Raw genomic sequence first — 14423 nt, 5'->3', positions numbered from 1 at the left:
TCCTGCCTCTAAGCCTGCCCGGGTTTGGGTTGGATTTTTCCTTCCGTTTTCTAGGAGCAGACAGAGTATTGTGGAGTGCTGTGTTGCATGAGCTGTGCACAAAGGACAGGGCAGTGTCCAAGAGTGGAAAATACATAAGAATGTGGAGACCGTACGTTGGTCCTGCAAGCTCTGCTTCAGCATGGGTGGGGGATAGTGAGTCACTCCCAGAGCCTCCCCAGTGATGTTCCCTCCCTGTCTCTCCCGTTTAGATTGGAGATGTCGGCTGAGATCATCCGCCAGAAGGAGCTGGAGAACCTGCACAGGCAAAGGCTACTGGCCAGCGATCCGCTGAGCCTGCACCCGGGCTTGCCCCCGGATCACCCGGCCCTGCGCAACGTGCACGACATCCCCGAGGGTCACCCGCTGCGGGAGGAGCTGTCCCGGAGGAACGCCATGCTGGTGCTGCGGCACAACAACACGCCCCTGCTCTCCCTCAACCCCGGCGTCCCCAGCAGCGCCACGCCGCCCAAGGAGCAGCCTCGGCGGGGCGGCCGCAAATCGGCGCACCACCGCGCCGAGCCGCAAGGGCTGAGCGAGGCCAAGGAGCTGGCGGAGCCCCGGGTGCGGGATGGGGCGCCAGACTGTAACGACGAGGAGATGAAGGACTCTGAGAGCGACGCAGACGTGAGCGACGAGAAGCCGGAGAGCCTGAAGGCTGAGAGCAGCAGCTCGGCCGCTGAGCTTAAGGAGTGCAAAGAGACAGGCAAAGTCTGCGAGGGGGCCAAGGAGCTGGGTGAAGTGGCTGCTGGCCAAAACGCCCCCTGCAGCTCCTCAAGCGCCGAGTCCCCCAGCCACTTGCTTGGCCCAGGCATCAACAAAAATGAGGTGAAATACCTCCCGCCAGCCTCCATCCCACCACCTCAGCCACTGCCCTTTGGATTCCCTTACACGATGAGCCCGTACTTCCATGCAGGTGGGTACATGGGGGGCCGTCGCTGAGTTACTGGCTGGAGCAGCAACGCGTTTTGCAGTGTGCTGAAAGTGGGACTCTTCCCACCCGCTGGTCTGCGGCGCTGTTGTAGGTCGTCTTTCTCTGGGGGGGCCGAGCACCACCTTTTATTTGCTATAAAGGACTCCATTTGAAATGAAGGAAATCAAGAGCCATAAAGAGTGCCAAGCCCATGAGAAGGGAGAGGCCAATGTGATGGATTAAGGGATCTTAGAATTGCTTAGACCTTCTCTGGATGCTGTGTCTCAAGAGAGATACCTGTGAACTATAGGGGCCTTCAGGGAGAGGCAGCAAAAATTATTAATGGCTGCAAGGGGCTGCCCTGCAAAGCGAAGAGCCAGAAATGTTATATCTGGAAGGGTGGCTTGAAAAGCTGTCGTGTCTGCTGGGCTGTGCTCGTGTGATTTCCAACCAGTGGGGACTGGAGGGACCAGGCTGGAGGGAAACGCCCTGGTATAGCAGGACAGAGGAAAGGCAGAAGAGCTTCCCGGGGCAGCCTGGCTGTGCCCTGGGCAGGCAGAGGCCGCAGGCTTGCAGTGCGGCTGAGGAACGGTGCGGGCGGCACCGGGGATGTGCAGGGCAGGAGAGTGGCCGTCTGGTTACTGCACGCTCTCTTCTCCTTCTTTACATTGCCATGGTTTGAGGGGAAGGAAACGAAGAATTAGAGTTGCAGTATTTTCCTCCCAGCTCGGTGTCACATCTGGGACATTCCCAGCGCAGCATGTGAGATGGCACCTTTGGGAGGGGGTGTCAGAGTTCCCTGGCAGTGCCTTGCACGTCTTGGCTGCCCTGTGCTCTTAGCACTGCTGTGTCTCTCTTCCTTGTGTATCAGGGAAGCATCAGCCGGAGGTAAAGTGGTAACTGGAGGCTTTGGTGGGGGCGCTCCAGGGGTAGAGGCCACGTGCCCCCCGAGAAGCCTCAGCCCGGACGTGGCACGGCCCTGGTGCTTGTCCTTGTCCAGGCTCGGCAGAGGGAGACGGACTGCTTCCCCTACCTGTGGTGCACTTTGCGCTCTGCGGGGGCACTAGGAGCTGGGTTGGGGCCCGCTGGATGGTGCTGGCAGGCAGGGAGGTCGTTGCCAGCGGTCTGCGGTCCGCAGCGGTGCGGTCCCTCGGGCACGGAGACGGACACTGAGGACAGGCGCAGCTGGAGCCGGATGGGAGCAGCGAGCACAGAGAGCGCGAAGTGGGGTTTCACACCCCGATAGCTGGTCTGCCCGGGGTCTCCTGTGGGCAGAGCAGGGTGGCAGCCCTGCTGCGCTAGCCGAGAGCCAAAAGCTGCCCAAGCTAATTACATAGCTGAGCAATTAGCAGGAGGTAGGACCTTCTACCATGTGGAGGAGGGCGGAGGGGGGGCACGGCGTGTGGGTCGCCGAGGCTGCCTCTTTGCTATGCAAAGAGCTGCTGCGGTCGTGAACGCGGCTGCCCATCGCTCATTAGAGCTGCCTTCCAACCAGGAGGGAGGAAGCGATTTTTCTGTGACAGGCAGGTGGCCAGCGTGATAAATATTCCTGCTGCCTTGGGCTGCCGAGGCTTCCTCGCAGGAGGCTTTCTCTCCCGGCCATTAAAAAGGGAAGCGCAGGGCTCTGTGATGCTCGATCATCTCTGCAAGGCTCCGTAGGGAGGCCGGATTGTAGGTGGGTTTCCTCCCTCCCCCAGCAATGCGCGAGTTACTATAATAGGCCATTTATTATTATCACTTCAAATTTATATCACGATGGTGTCTTGAGGCCTCGGCAAAGATCAGGGCTGTGTTTCACTGCCGGGTCCAGGGCGCTTCTGATTTGTGGAGCCTGCTGCAGGGCTGTCGGTCCTTCTCCGAGCGTTCTTTGGCTTTCAGCTAGCTTCCCGCGTTGTTGTCATCGTTAATGCCGCTTGTTTGTGGGAGAGCACTAAGTTTGGGCCCCCTTATGCTAGGCACCGTACGGCTCCGCAGAAAAAGCTCTCGGCTGAGACAGAGGCGTGGGAAGGCAGCGCGCCTTGTCCAGAGCAGCGCAGCAGCTTGAGAGGGGAGCTGGGAAGAGAGCTCAGCGACCGAAATACTGAGGGCTGCACTGATCCGAATGCTGCCGGTGTCCTGGGCTGTGCTGGGGTAAGGTGCGCAACCGAAAATGTGCTGCTTTGGCCCTCGGAGAATGCAAACTGCCTGACGACAGACAGACAGAACTGCATCCGTCCCTCCCCCGGTGCCAAATTATTTCCTTAATTGTTTTTTGTGCAAGGGCGGCTCTTCTGGCCTGGGTGGTCCTGACGTTGTGCTGTGCGCTCGCTCGAGGCTGATGTTGTAAGGTAACCACCTAACCAAGGCAGGTGACACGGCAGGCCAAAAGGAGGAGACGGAGGGAGGAGAGGAGAGGAGCGACTGGCTGAGAATGACCACTGGATTTCAGGCAGCTCCTCTGGGCTTCCGGCAAGGGAAGGCTCCTCCTTTGGAGGCAGAGAGCTGTTTTCTGTCCCCAGTGGGTTGAATATTGACGAGCTGGGTCGATTCCCTGAGCGGCCTTCTGGGGATCCGGCGGCTGCTCGATGACCTCATCTCGTCAAGGTTTCAGCAGCCTGCTCCCCCCTCCCGCCGCCCTCCTCCAGCCCTGTCCTTTGGAAAAGGTGAAGGATGGAGTGTGCAGGAGGCTAAAATCCTTCTATTGATCTGTAGCCTGGAGAGCTATTAACGTGAGCCTTGCAGCGCCGCTCCCTGACCTGCGCGCTCTGGTGCGCAGGAAGGAGGGAGCGCGTGCATGGGGAGGGGCGGGAGAGGTGTTACAAAGCGGTAGCAAAACTGGTTAAACCCGTAGGTGGGCTGGCGTCCCAGTGGGTTTGCGTTGTGCTCTGGGCTCCCAGTAGGCACCTAGACTGTCTTGTGTGATGCCAGGAGCAAGAACTTGCGTGTCTCCGTGCAGCAGAGACAGCCCCATTGCAGCACGTCTGCTTGAATCGCAGCAGACGTCTCCCTTGCCGGGATGGCCAGAAGGGCTGCTCTCCCAGACCCGTTCAGCCTCTGGCTTCTCTTCTGAAGCAGCCAGACGTCGGGAGAAGGGAGAAAAGTTGTAAATGGATTGTGGTGTGGGTGGTGAGGGCCTTTACGTGGACACCTGTCTGCAAGACACCAGCCTGGGACGATGAATTCTTTTCAGTGCCTCCATGCTGGGCCCCAGCTGGTGAAATGCTCTGTAATCCATTACCGGTCCCTCGGACCGTCATTTATCACAGAGCGAGACAGAGGAGGCTCGCAGGCAATGGATGCTGCCCTTTATCCATCCTCGCAGTCCGGCGGGATCCAGTGACATGCCATTATTATAATAAAAGGTGCATTCCTTACAGCCACTTGGCATCTATTTGTTATCATTCTTCAACCTGCCAGAGCAGTGGTGAGCGGGTGCAGCCGTGCACAGAGATGGAGCGGGAGGTGCGGTGTCTTTCTGGGGAGGGAGGGAGGGAGGGAGGGGAGGAAGGACAGCAGCCCTTCTTCTCCAGGGCCTTCAGGGTTAGAAAGGGCCAGTGACTGGACGCTGTGTGCTGAGGGCTGGCCCTGTGCTAGCTGCAAAATCAGTTCGTGCTGAGGCCAGAGGAACCGGCTAGGGCGTCCTCCCGCCGAGCCCTTCCTGGGGGAGTTCCTGGTGTTCCCGCATTGACCTGACAGGCTTCTGGTGGCAGAGCTGGAGCAGGAGCAGAGGGGCGGGAGGGCACGCCTGGACACTGGGCTCCGGTATCCCCGTTTCAGGGGTGCTGAGCACGCAGGACGGTGACTGAGACTCTGGAGCTACTAATGCCGAGCTCCTCTGCAGTCGCAGTGAGATTTTGGGCCTTTCTGCCGAGAACAGAGGTGTTTTGCCACTGATTTCGGTAGAAATAGGTTTCCACCCTCTACCTCTTAACTTCGGTGCTACAGAAACTGCTAACAGGAGAGAGCCCAAAGCATTGGTATTTACCTTCCCCCTCCCAAGACCGTTTCCACAAGTCCGTGTCTGTCTTTTCCTGGTATAAATGGGAAGGGAAAACAAACTCTCTGAGATAAATATTTTGGCCATATTGTATTTCTGTGCGGGTACGTGGAAAATACTTCTCGTTCCCATAGAGTGGACCTGTCTTGCCCTCACTCTTGGAGACAGCAGGCTTGCTGTGCGTGCGTCTGTGTGCACCCCTTCCTTTCTTCTGGGGGCATGAAAAGGCAAATGAAAGAAAACCACAGAAGGAGAAAGACTTGTGTAGGAGAAACAGTCGCTAGCCCAGCTCTGCTGGTGATGTCAGTAACGCTGCAAATGAGCCTGCGTTTGGTGGGTTTCCAGAATTGCAAGCGCGTGCAGAGGAGAGGGACCACAGGGAAGCCTTACACCTTTCCTCCCATCCGTGCCAGTCGTGAACGCAGCAGATGGGACTGGATTTCTGTCCACACCGGTAGGGACCAGTGGTGACTGACCAGCTTCTCTCTGCGCAGGCTGCGATAAAGGCTGAGGATGGGTCTAGCTGGCTGGTGGCTGGAGAATTCATTCCCAAGCGCTGTGTTGCTGCAATTCAGTCCTTGGCTTGCTTTTGGAATAAGGAAGTACCTAATTTTAAAGCAGTTGGCTGTTACAGTCAGATCCCCTCAGAGACGCTTACTCTGGCTGCAGATGGAGGTGTCTCGCCCGAACATTGACTGTGCCTGGAATAATTGAGTTCAGTTTCACTTCCTCTATTTACCAGGCTGCAGCCACTCTTCCAAAAAGGAGAAAGAGAATTACCTCCCCCCACCACTTAAGAAAGAAAAGACCTCCCCAGGACTGGCAAAAGAAGGAGAAAAAAAACGGGCCTCAGCCGTTTCAGTGTTTTGTGAATTTTAGCATTAGCAGCTGGGAGTTTGTCTTATGGAATAGGGAATGCAATAGGAATAAGTGAAGGCTCGTGTCCATCTGTCTGTCTGCCTGGTAGCCGGGGTGGTGAGGAGAAGGGAAGTGCTCACTGGCTCTTCAGCGACGTCCTCTGCCTCCACCTATCCTCTCGTGCTGACAGTCACCCAGCACACAGGGAAGCCAGTCATCTTCTCTGCAGCTGTTGCCAGAGGTGCAAAAATAGCTGAAGCTCGTTCTAGCTGGGAAAAGCTCGTTCTAGCCCAGCTATTCAGTGGGCTCGGGAGAGCGATGGGCAGCTCCGGCCCTGCTCCAGAGGGACCGGTGGAGGCTGCAGGCCTTGGAGGGCTCCTGTCCCTCCCCACGGCCCCAGGCAAGCGCTGGGGAGACTCTGGCGCTGGAATCCAGCATTCATCTGTTTGTACTGGGCCTGCGCCCATGAGGAGAGACGTGAAATCGTCCTCATTTACTAGGGGTGTTTGCGAGCGATGACTGCTCGGCCCTGTCTTGGCAGGAGGCTGGTGGTCTTTGTGTGACTGCTGCACGGGGAGATGCGCCTTCAGCCTACAAACAGCGAAATGCAGAGGGGCTCAGGCCGCAGGGCTGCTCGAAGCAGGCGTTGCTGTCTCCTTGCCCGAGAGCAGGGCTGTAGCTGGAAGGGACGCGATGGTGCAGCTTCGGGAACAGGGGAGGGTGAGGCTCGGGGCAGGGCAGGAGGGGAAGGAGCAAGCTAGGAGCAGAAACGTCGTGGAAATGATGACATAGCGTCTGACTGCTTCTTGTGCAGACTGCCGCTGTTTTAAAAGCATCTCACTGGCATGATAACTTCCTCTATAAATCCTCTCTTTTTCCTGTTACACTGGAGTGCGTTGGTGGCTTTGCCAACTAGCTAGTGGGTCCTCAGCATGCGACTTTGCTGTTGGCTCTGCCTGCACCTCTCATCTTTGGCCTGTTGGACGTTGCCCCAGGACGCTGGTCGTTCGTGGCTCGCTGGGCTTATGCTCCCCACCAGGATTTTGTTGCATCCCGCCTTATCTTGTCGTTGCTTGCAGAGGTGCTGTCCAACCCGCTGTGGGCAGGAGCAGAGCAGTCACCGCAAGGGGTTGCGTTCATGGCGCTGATCAAATGCCTCAGGGCAAAATCTCAAACCTACAGAACAGATAATTTTGTCATGATCAACCCCTGGGAGAAATATTTCTTCTGGTAAATTGTTGCTTCATGCTCTGAAACGTAACAGTTTATATCCCTCATAAACTCGTACTCTACCTAGTATAGTCATGGGTGTTCACATCCCTCTAAATGTCCTTCTGATCTCTTAGTCTAAGTGATATCATGTAGCAGCGAGTTCCACAAGTTAATAATGCATTTTTTTTTCTAAGCGGCACTTTCTGGAAAAAGGTCTCTTCAGTACCCGTCTCCGTGTTTTCCCTTTGCACACTATAGTGGAAGGGAGTTACCTGGCCGGTGTTTCCCAGCGTCGTTTCTTATCCTCTGTGGCTCGGCTGCAGTTCCTCTCTCAGCTGCAGTCTGGTTTTCTCCCCGTGCTGTCAGGCCCGGGAGGCTCGAGGCAGCGGGGGGGATCTCTTCCGCCCCTCTGGGACTGCGGCACTTTTCCCAGCGCCTCCGTCTCTGCTGACAGGGCTGGGACCTGAACCGCCGTTGCGTTTCGGAGGATGACACGTGTGAGCTGCGCTCTCCTCGGAGCGTCGCAGGGGCTGGCAGGGGTCGTCCCGCCACCGCCAGGTGCCCCGTCCCTGCACGGGGGTGGGTGGAGGGTGGTGTTTTCGGAGGCAACGGGTGGGTTGGGGCAGGCTGGTCCAATGGATGCTTGAGGCTGGGGTGGACTGACAACGAACGCTTGGGAAGAGCAAGAAGCTCTCCAGCGACTTCCGTGCTGGCAGAGCAGTGGGCCACCAGGGAGAGGTGCCGGGCCCTGTTATCATTCCGAGCACGTAGCCGGGAGAAGGGCTGGGGGAAAGGAACCCACAGGGCAGTCAGAGTTTTCCGCTTTGCGGTGCGTGTGGAGAAACACTCCTTCAGGGTTTTTTCTTTTCTCTCCCCTCCCCCAGTCTCCTCTCTGCAGCTGAAGAACATTAAACACATGAAATGCATTAGCTAGGATTTTTCCTCTCCCCTACCCCCCTTTCTAAGCTCGGGACCTCCAGGAGGAAGAGGCCTGTGAATTGACCCTGCCCAGTGCTTTAACTGACAGGTCATTAAAGATGAATGTGTGGCTAGAGAAAAATATTCAGATTGCAGGCTAGTTGTTGTCCGTGTGGGATTTTAATGATTTATGTTTCTTTCTCCTCCCCTCCTTCCCACCGCCCAACTCCAAACAATCCAGGCACCATGGGAGGTCTGTTTTTGGATGGCGAGGAAAGCCCCGCGCTGGAAGACATCAGCAAATGGACAGTGGAGGATGTGTGTAGCTTTGTGTCCAACTTGTCTGGCTGCACCGAGTACACTCAGGTAAACCTCTGACAGCCTTGAGACCATCATGGGGAAAGGTGGGAGGAATCTCCTAACTGCAGGCACCTCTTCTTTCCTTCCTATCTGTGCCCGTCTTAGTCGCGCTGTCCGTGCCAGCAGAAGGTATTTCTCAGGTCCCTGCAGGACCTGTAGCTCTCGTGTTTCTAGTGGACTGTAAAATAGCTGCTTGACTGCCGGTGGAGTCCCCAAAGGTGTGGTGGGCCTGGCAGGCAGGTCGCGGTAAGGAGAGCGCAGGGTGGGCAAGGCTGGGAGTCTGAGTTGCAAGGCTGAGCGTGATTAGCGGCTCCCCGTCACTTGCCTCTCACCTTCCCGCCCGTGTTTTCCGACGTCGGCCTGTGCCCCACCGTGGAGCTGAACTCAAGGGCGGCTTTGTGCGAGCTGCTGTCGCGAGGGATGTGCTGTCAGCGGTGCCCCGGGGCAGGCGGGTGGCTCGCAGCACCAGCGAGCCGGGCGGGCGGGAGGTGCTGTGCTCCCTGGCTGTGCCTGGAGCTTGGGGGGGCAGAGGAGGGCTCCGAGAGCGCCGGGCTTCGAGCGTCAAAGTGACCTGCATGCTTGTACTTTAGAATGAAGATGACTGTGATTTTTGAGCTCTTTATAGCGGAACTGAGGCATCCCTCAGTACCGGAGGGTTTATAAAGCCTGCTCAGTGTGAGGTCATGAGGTTCAATACAAAAAACAGCCCTGTGTTTTTGGCTCCTGCATCTGCTGGAGGCCGTTATAAATGCCCTATTGAGAGACTGCACCATCTGCGAAGACGCGCATTCCCGAGCTGTCTGGGACAGCCGTGTAAAGCGGGTACAGTGTGCTGAGAAGGGAGGGAGCGAAAGCAGCAGAGATAGAGGGGCAAAGGGCCAAAGCTGAGGACAATCCTGCCTTTCAGCAGAGATGCATCCTAGGCTGAGAACAGTCCTTTAAAGAGGAGGAGAGCAGGAGCTGAGCTTTGCAGACATGCCACTTCAAGAGAGGAGCTTTCCTGACTGATAACTGAGGGGTGCAAAGCTGTCCCTTTGCATCTGGGCTGGATGAAAGCTGATTTCCAAAAACCTCCCTCCTCCCCCTCTTTAGCCCTAGCTATGTCTCCCTGTTTTAGTTGGTAGGCACAGTTCAGCTGTGGTTCAAAGCATTAGGCAAGCATCCTCTCCCCAAACTTGTGCCCCCTGGCCACTTTGAGGAGGGTGGAGCTCAGCGTCCCAGCTCCTCCTGGGTCTGGCTGTTGGGAAAGCAGTATGAATATCTGGCTCTAGGTACGTGGCTTAGGTTATGCTGATTGTGGTAGTGCACCTTGGGGAAAGGTGCATGTTTTTACTGTTAAAAGATCTAAAATATCCCAAAGAGGGTGGGGAAGCTGGGAGCTGGATTTTACTTTTCATTATGGAAACTTGGAATTGCCTCGCACCTCTCTCAGGTGGTAGGATGATGTAGGCTTGTAGGTGGTAGGATGAAAGGAGGCTTTCAATCCAAAGTCTGTCCTTCCTTGCCCACTAACCATGATGTTAATCCCATCATGACATGCTTCATTAAAGCCACCTGTAAAACTGGTGCTTCTCTGGAGCAAGCAGCTGTGCGTGCATGCATGCACGTGAGAGGCAGTACTGAAGAAAGCGAGTGCTTGTGACAAAGATGGGCATGTGTAACCTTCCCCAGGAGGAATGACAGAGGCTGCGGTTGGTTTGGGAGAACAGAAAGGCTTGGACCAGGGTGACTGGGTGTGCAGGTGTGCGAACGAGAGAAGGGTTGGCTTCTGGTTGTGGAGAGAGCGAGGGACAGGACAAGCGTTTAGAAAAAGATGAGGGAGCAGATAGCAGCTCTGTGCATGTGTCGAGAGAGAAGGGCTCAGGAGCTGCTGTCAGTGAGACTGATAAAGGGGAAGGGCTCAGGAGTGTTTGGGTGTGGGCTGCAGTACGCGCTGATGATTATTTATTGGGTAGGAATAAGAGAGTTCAAGCAAAAGGCTCTAAAACCAAAGATGTGCAGCTGCCCACATTCTGCTCCGTTACCCGCACCTCAAACAACAGGCTATTGCACTGGTGACGTTGCAGTTCGTCCACATTCCCATGTTGATGAATGAAGTTCAGGAAGTTGCCTGGAAGCTTATGAATGTTGGGACTGGTAGGAAATGTGGAGAAATCTTTAACACAAACACCTTGCCGAAGGATCATCCATTTACACCTTCCATGCCAGCCCCTGGTGTACTGAGGTGGGGGGAAGAAATCAATAGCGTGCTGAGACAAAGGCTCAGCAATCCTCTCAGTGCTTTGCAAACAAAATATTTTACGATAATAGGAGCTGCTGTAAACAGCCTCCTGCTGTGGCCTTGCATTAGGTAGGGGGGTGCATGGCTTAAGGGATGATGCATTTTTATGCACCACGGTTATACGCTTAACAGGTTTTTTTACTATGTGAAAATAGCAATATGCAAGGGAGACCCATGTCTGTGGCTCTGAACTGCAGAGCTGTCTGTGTTCTCTTCTCCAAAACCACAGCTGCCGGGGAGGTCTGGCACTGGCCTGCAGGATTCTCCTGCCAGGAAAACCCAGCAAGAGCTTGGTGGTATGCTGTGCATTTAGAAACACGTTTCAGACAAATAAAAAAAAAACTTTAATGAAAACAAAGTTGCCGTTCCTGCTTTCAGCCCCTGACAATATTCAACTTTGTCCCTGAAGTGGATCAAGACCTGTGGGACACCCAAGGGGGATGCTTTTGCTCTCAAGGCTTTTTGTGGAGGGTTTTAGTGCCGAGTGAAAGGAGGCTTTTGGCTCCCTGCCATATTGGCTTCATAGGAAGGAAAAGAAATCAGTATATTAAGTTTTGCTAGGTCAAAGAGCAGAAACACATGCTGCAGTCATGAGCAGCTTTGCTGGTGGAGTCCAGCAATAAAAAAAGGCTTGCAACAGCTCAGCTGCCTTAGCTCTAACAGCCATTGCCCGTCTCCAAAGGGATGGCTCTGGGCTAAGGTCTGCTGTTGAAAAAGAAGGCATTACAGTAAACTGGGAACTCCCCTTGCCTTACTGTTTAGTAAAAGCAATGCTATGAAAAAGCTGCTGCATGGAGAGGCAGAACAGGATCAGGCCCCGCAGGCAGTTCAGTTGGGCGAGCATCCAATGTGAGCCATGGTGTGGAAAAAAAAACACCTATGGAGTGAAGGTGTGGTTTAGTAAGAAAAAACAGGCATGTGACTGACCTCTCCCAGGTCCCATAACCAAGGGGAGCCTGCTAGATAAATTGCTGAATGATGGCAGTTTACTCTTGAAGTATTGAGCCCATATCTCCCAAATAAACACCCAGGGGAGACTGGTATAAGTACGGCCCTGCTCGATATATGACGAATGGAGCAATAAGACCATGTATCCAGACCTTAACCTTTATAGTACAGCACATACTAGGTGCAAAACTCCTGCATGACCCTGTCATTTGAGGTAGATAGAGGCAAAGCTTTTTTTTTTTTTTCTTCTTCTTCTCCCTTAGGAAGATGTTAAAATGGTTTAGTTTTGCATGGCTGGATGTATTAGAATACGTGTTCATATACAATTGCCATTTTATAGACTATGCTAGCCCTGCTGTCATTTCTACAGCACAGCACATGATTCTGCTTCACGCAACTACCAGGGAAAGGGATAAGATAGCTGTATTGTTATTGGAAACTGGCCACAAAGGATCACGCCGTGTTCAGTGGTACCTCTTGGCTAGCTCAGCCGACATAGTGGAACTGCACTGCTTAGTCCATGCTAGATGTGTTGGGAAAAAGGGCCTAGTGCTAAAGCAGGCTGGTGAGGGCTAGTCCCTGCCGAGCCCATGGTGTTCTGGACGTCACTGGCGACCAGCATGATGGGGTGCATTCTCCAGGCTGCTCACATGTTCTAGGAATGGTCGTAAGGATCAAAAAAGTGCAAAACTCAGCTTTGCACATGAAGCCATCTAACCTGCAGAATGTGATCCACAGATCTGTTTGTTTATGTATTTTGCCTGGAAACTGTTTCAATTGCATTTACTTCACTGAAGCCTCAATATGCTTTTGAAGGTTACTTGGTCAACTTTTCCCAAATAGCTGTGCAATATGAATGGGCTAGGATTTATCGAAATTTAGATTCTTATCTTTTTGTCTGTCTTCTGCCCTTTTTTGGAGTTGGGATAGGGCCCTGGGCACATCACACTTTCTCAAACCCGCTATCATACTCTGGCAGCTGAGTTTATTCATAATGTACTTAGGTCAGCGTGTGGAGGCTGCTGAACTTGGCAACCTTCCCCGCAGAAAAGGGGAAAAACTTCACTCCCCACTCCAACATTAAAATAAAAGAAGTTGTTATGCTATACCTGACCTGGACCAACCATCCGTAATTCACATTCTCACGTGTCTCCTTTTATGTGTTGGCTCCTAACTGTGGATACAGCATGGTACATACCTCTACCGTATGCATATAATTGGGCCTCCATCACCGAGGCGCTTAGGGCAATGTGGTTAGTTACCTTTTCTAACGCAGCTCCCTGGCGTTTCTAAGTGCGGCCCTGTGTTCTGGTTTCTTGCAGGTATTCCGAGAGCAGGCTATTGATGGTGAGACCCTGCCCCTCCTGACAGAAGAGCACTTACTGAACAATATGGGGCTGAAACTGGGACCGGCACTGAAGATAAGGTCACAGGTAGGACAGCTTTTCTGTGTAGCAGCAATTGGTATGCGTTAAAGCTGTCCCTAGCTGGAATAACTCTGTCAAGAGAACTGGTTTATTGAATATAATGTCTCAAGCAATAACTGTTAAAAATTTTATTTATTTATTTTTAATTCTGGTTTCAAGAAAGCTTGGCCATATTTCTGGTCTCCAAACTGTTCCATATCCTTATGTGAAGGCAGTCACATAACTCTTTCAGAGAGGAAAACAAGGACTCTATTCTCTGCCTGGGGTGCGGGAGCAGATAGGTCAGGGCAAGGGGCAGAGGAAATAACAGCGATGCAGTAGGAACCTCCTAAAATGTACCAGCTTCTCCTAGAATAGAAACTTCAGGCAGTTCCCATGAATACAGGCTAGGAAGAATGAATGACTGAGAAGGTATACAAACAAGGCAAGGCTCTCAAATCCGCTGCAAACAGTCATCCCAGAGTACTTAAAGAGCTGGATAAAGTCATCTCTGGAACCATGTCTTTTTCTAGACTGGGTTTATGTCCTTTTGCCGCTCATTTTCCTTGTACTAGGTGGCTCTTGGCAGATCTCCTTTTGAGCTAGGCATAAAGCACAAATGGCATTTAACACTTCTGAGCACCATCTGTTGATTACTTTCCCTCCACAGTGAGTAATGGACTAGCTCTTCCCTTTCTCCGCTGTGCTACTAATAGACTTCTGTAACGTTTTTAGCTCTTGCTAGTCTTATCTTACCAGTCTTGCTGATGCCCCTCCTGCCCCCAAAATGCTTGTGTGTGTTAGTCATTTGTATTTGCATTTGTATTTTGATACAGTTTCTACTTCCAGTGTAGTTACCTCTGATGATTTAGCCAAGTTCTCGCTTTTAAAAGATTGTATTTCCTCCTCAACATACTGGTTTGTGCTGGTGCCTGTAGTAATGATGTTTCTGTAAAGAAATGCCAGTCCTCCTCAAAACACTTGTTTTTCCCCATTACTTGGCTCCCAGTTCTCTGAAAGTAGAAGTTTGCTTTCTTAAAATTCCTTTGGTGTTCTCCCACCTTCTCTGACTGGGAATCGTGGTCATCGTGACTTCCACTTCCTCTTAGTTGGACTCAAATCGAGAAAAGCATCCCCACTAGTTTCTTTTTTTTTTTTTTCTTCTTCATTTAATGAATCAGAAAATAGCTTCTGACACATGTCAAGAACAGACTGTTCCTTTGTATTCCCTAGGGGATTATGTCATGCAAAGAATTATGACAGTAATGTGTATGCACATACATGCATTGCACATATAGTCACTATTCTGGCTTAGTTTCCCTAACCTACAACCTGTACATTTGTTATATTATGTTAAAACAATAAGACCAACTTTATTACTTTCCCTACAGCCCTCACTGTTTATGAGGGGTCTAATAAAAAGGTTCTGTGGGCAATTGTTCCCGGTGGGTTAATTCAGTAGGAACTAAAGCTCTTATGTTTCTTAAAAACAGAGAACTCTAAATAGCTCAC

The 14423-nt window shown here is 52.8% G+C and overlaps 1 protein-coding gene across 4 annotated transcripts in view; it reads left to right on the top strand.

Annotated features, from left to right (window-relative positions):
* The window catches only part of SAMD11 (sterile alpha motif domain containing 11), a 139790-nt gene that overhangs the window by 122443 nt on the left and 2924 nt on the right, over positions 1-14423 (top strand). For all 4 annotated transcript variants that reach the window (XM_067311204.1, XM_067311207.1, XM_067311206.1 and 1 more), the window contains 3 exons: positions 252-955; positions 8158-8282; positions 12828-12938. In XM_067311204.1, coding sequence (XP_067167305.1) covers positions 252-955; positions 8158-8282; positions 12828-12938 — 940 coding nt within the window. The remainder of the gene's footprint in view (positions 1-251; positions 956-8157; positions 8283-12827; positions 12939-14423) is intronic.

This window comes from Apteryx mantelli, chromosome 26, assembly GCF_036417845.1.
Source record: "Apteryx mantelli isolate bAptMan1 chromosome 26, bAptMan1.hap1, whole genome shotgun sequence".
NCBI classification, from domain to species: Eukaryota; Metazoa; Chordata; class Aves; order Apterygiformes; family Apterygidae; genus Apteryx; species Apteryx mantelli.
Note: the sequence above shows the minus strand (reverse complement) of the source record. Positions and strands in the feature narration are given on the sequence as shown.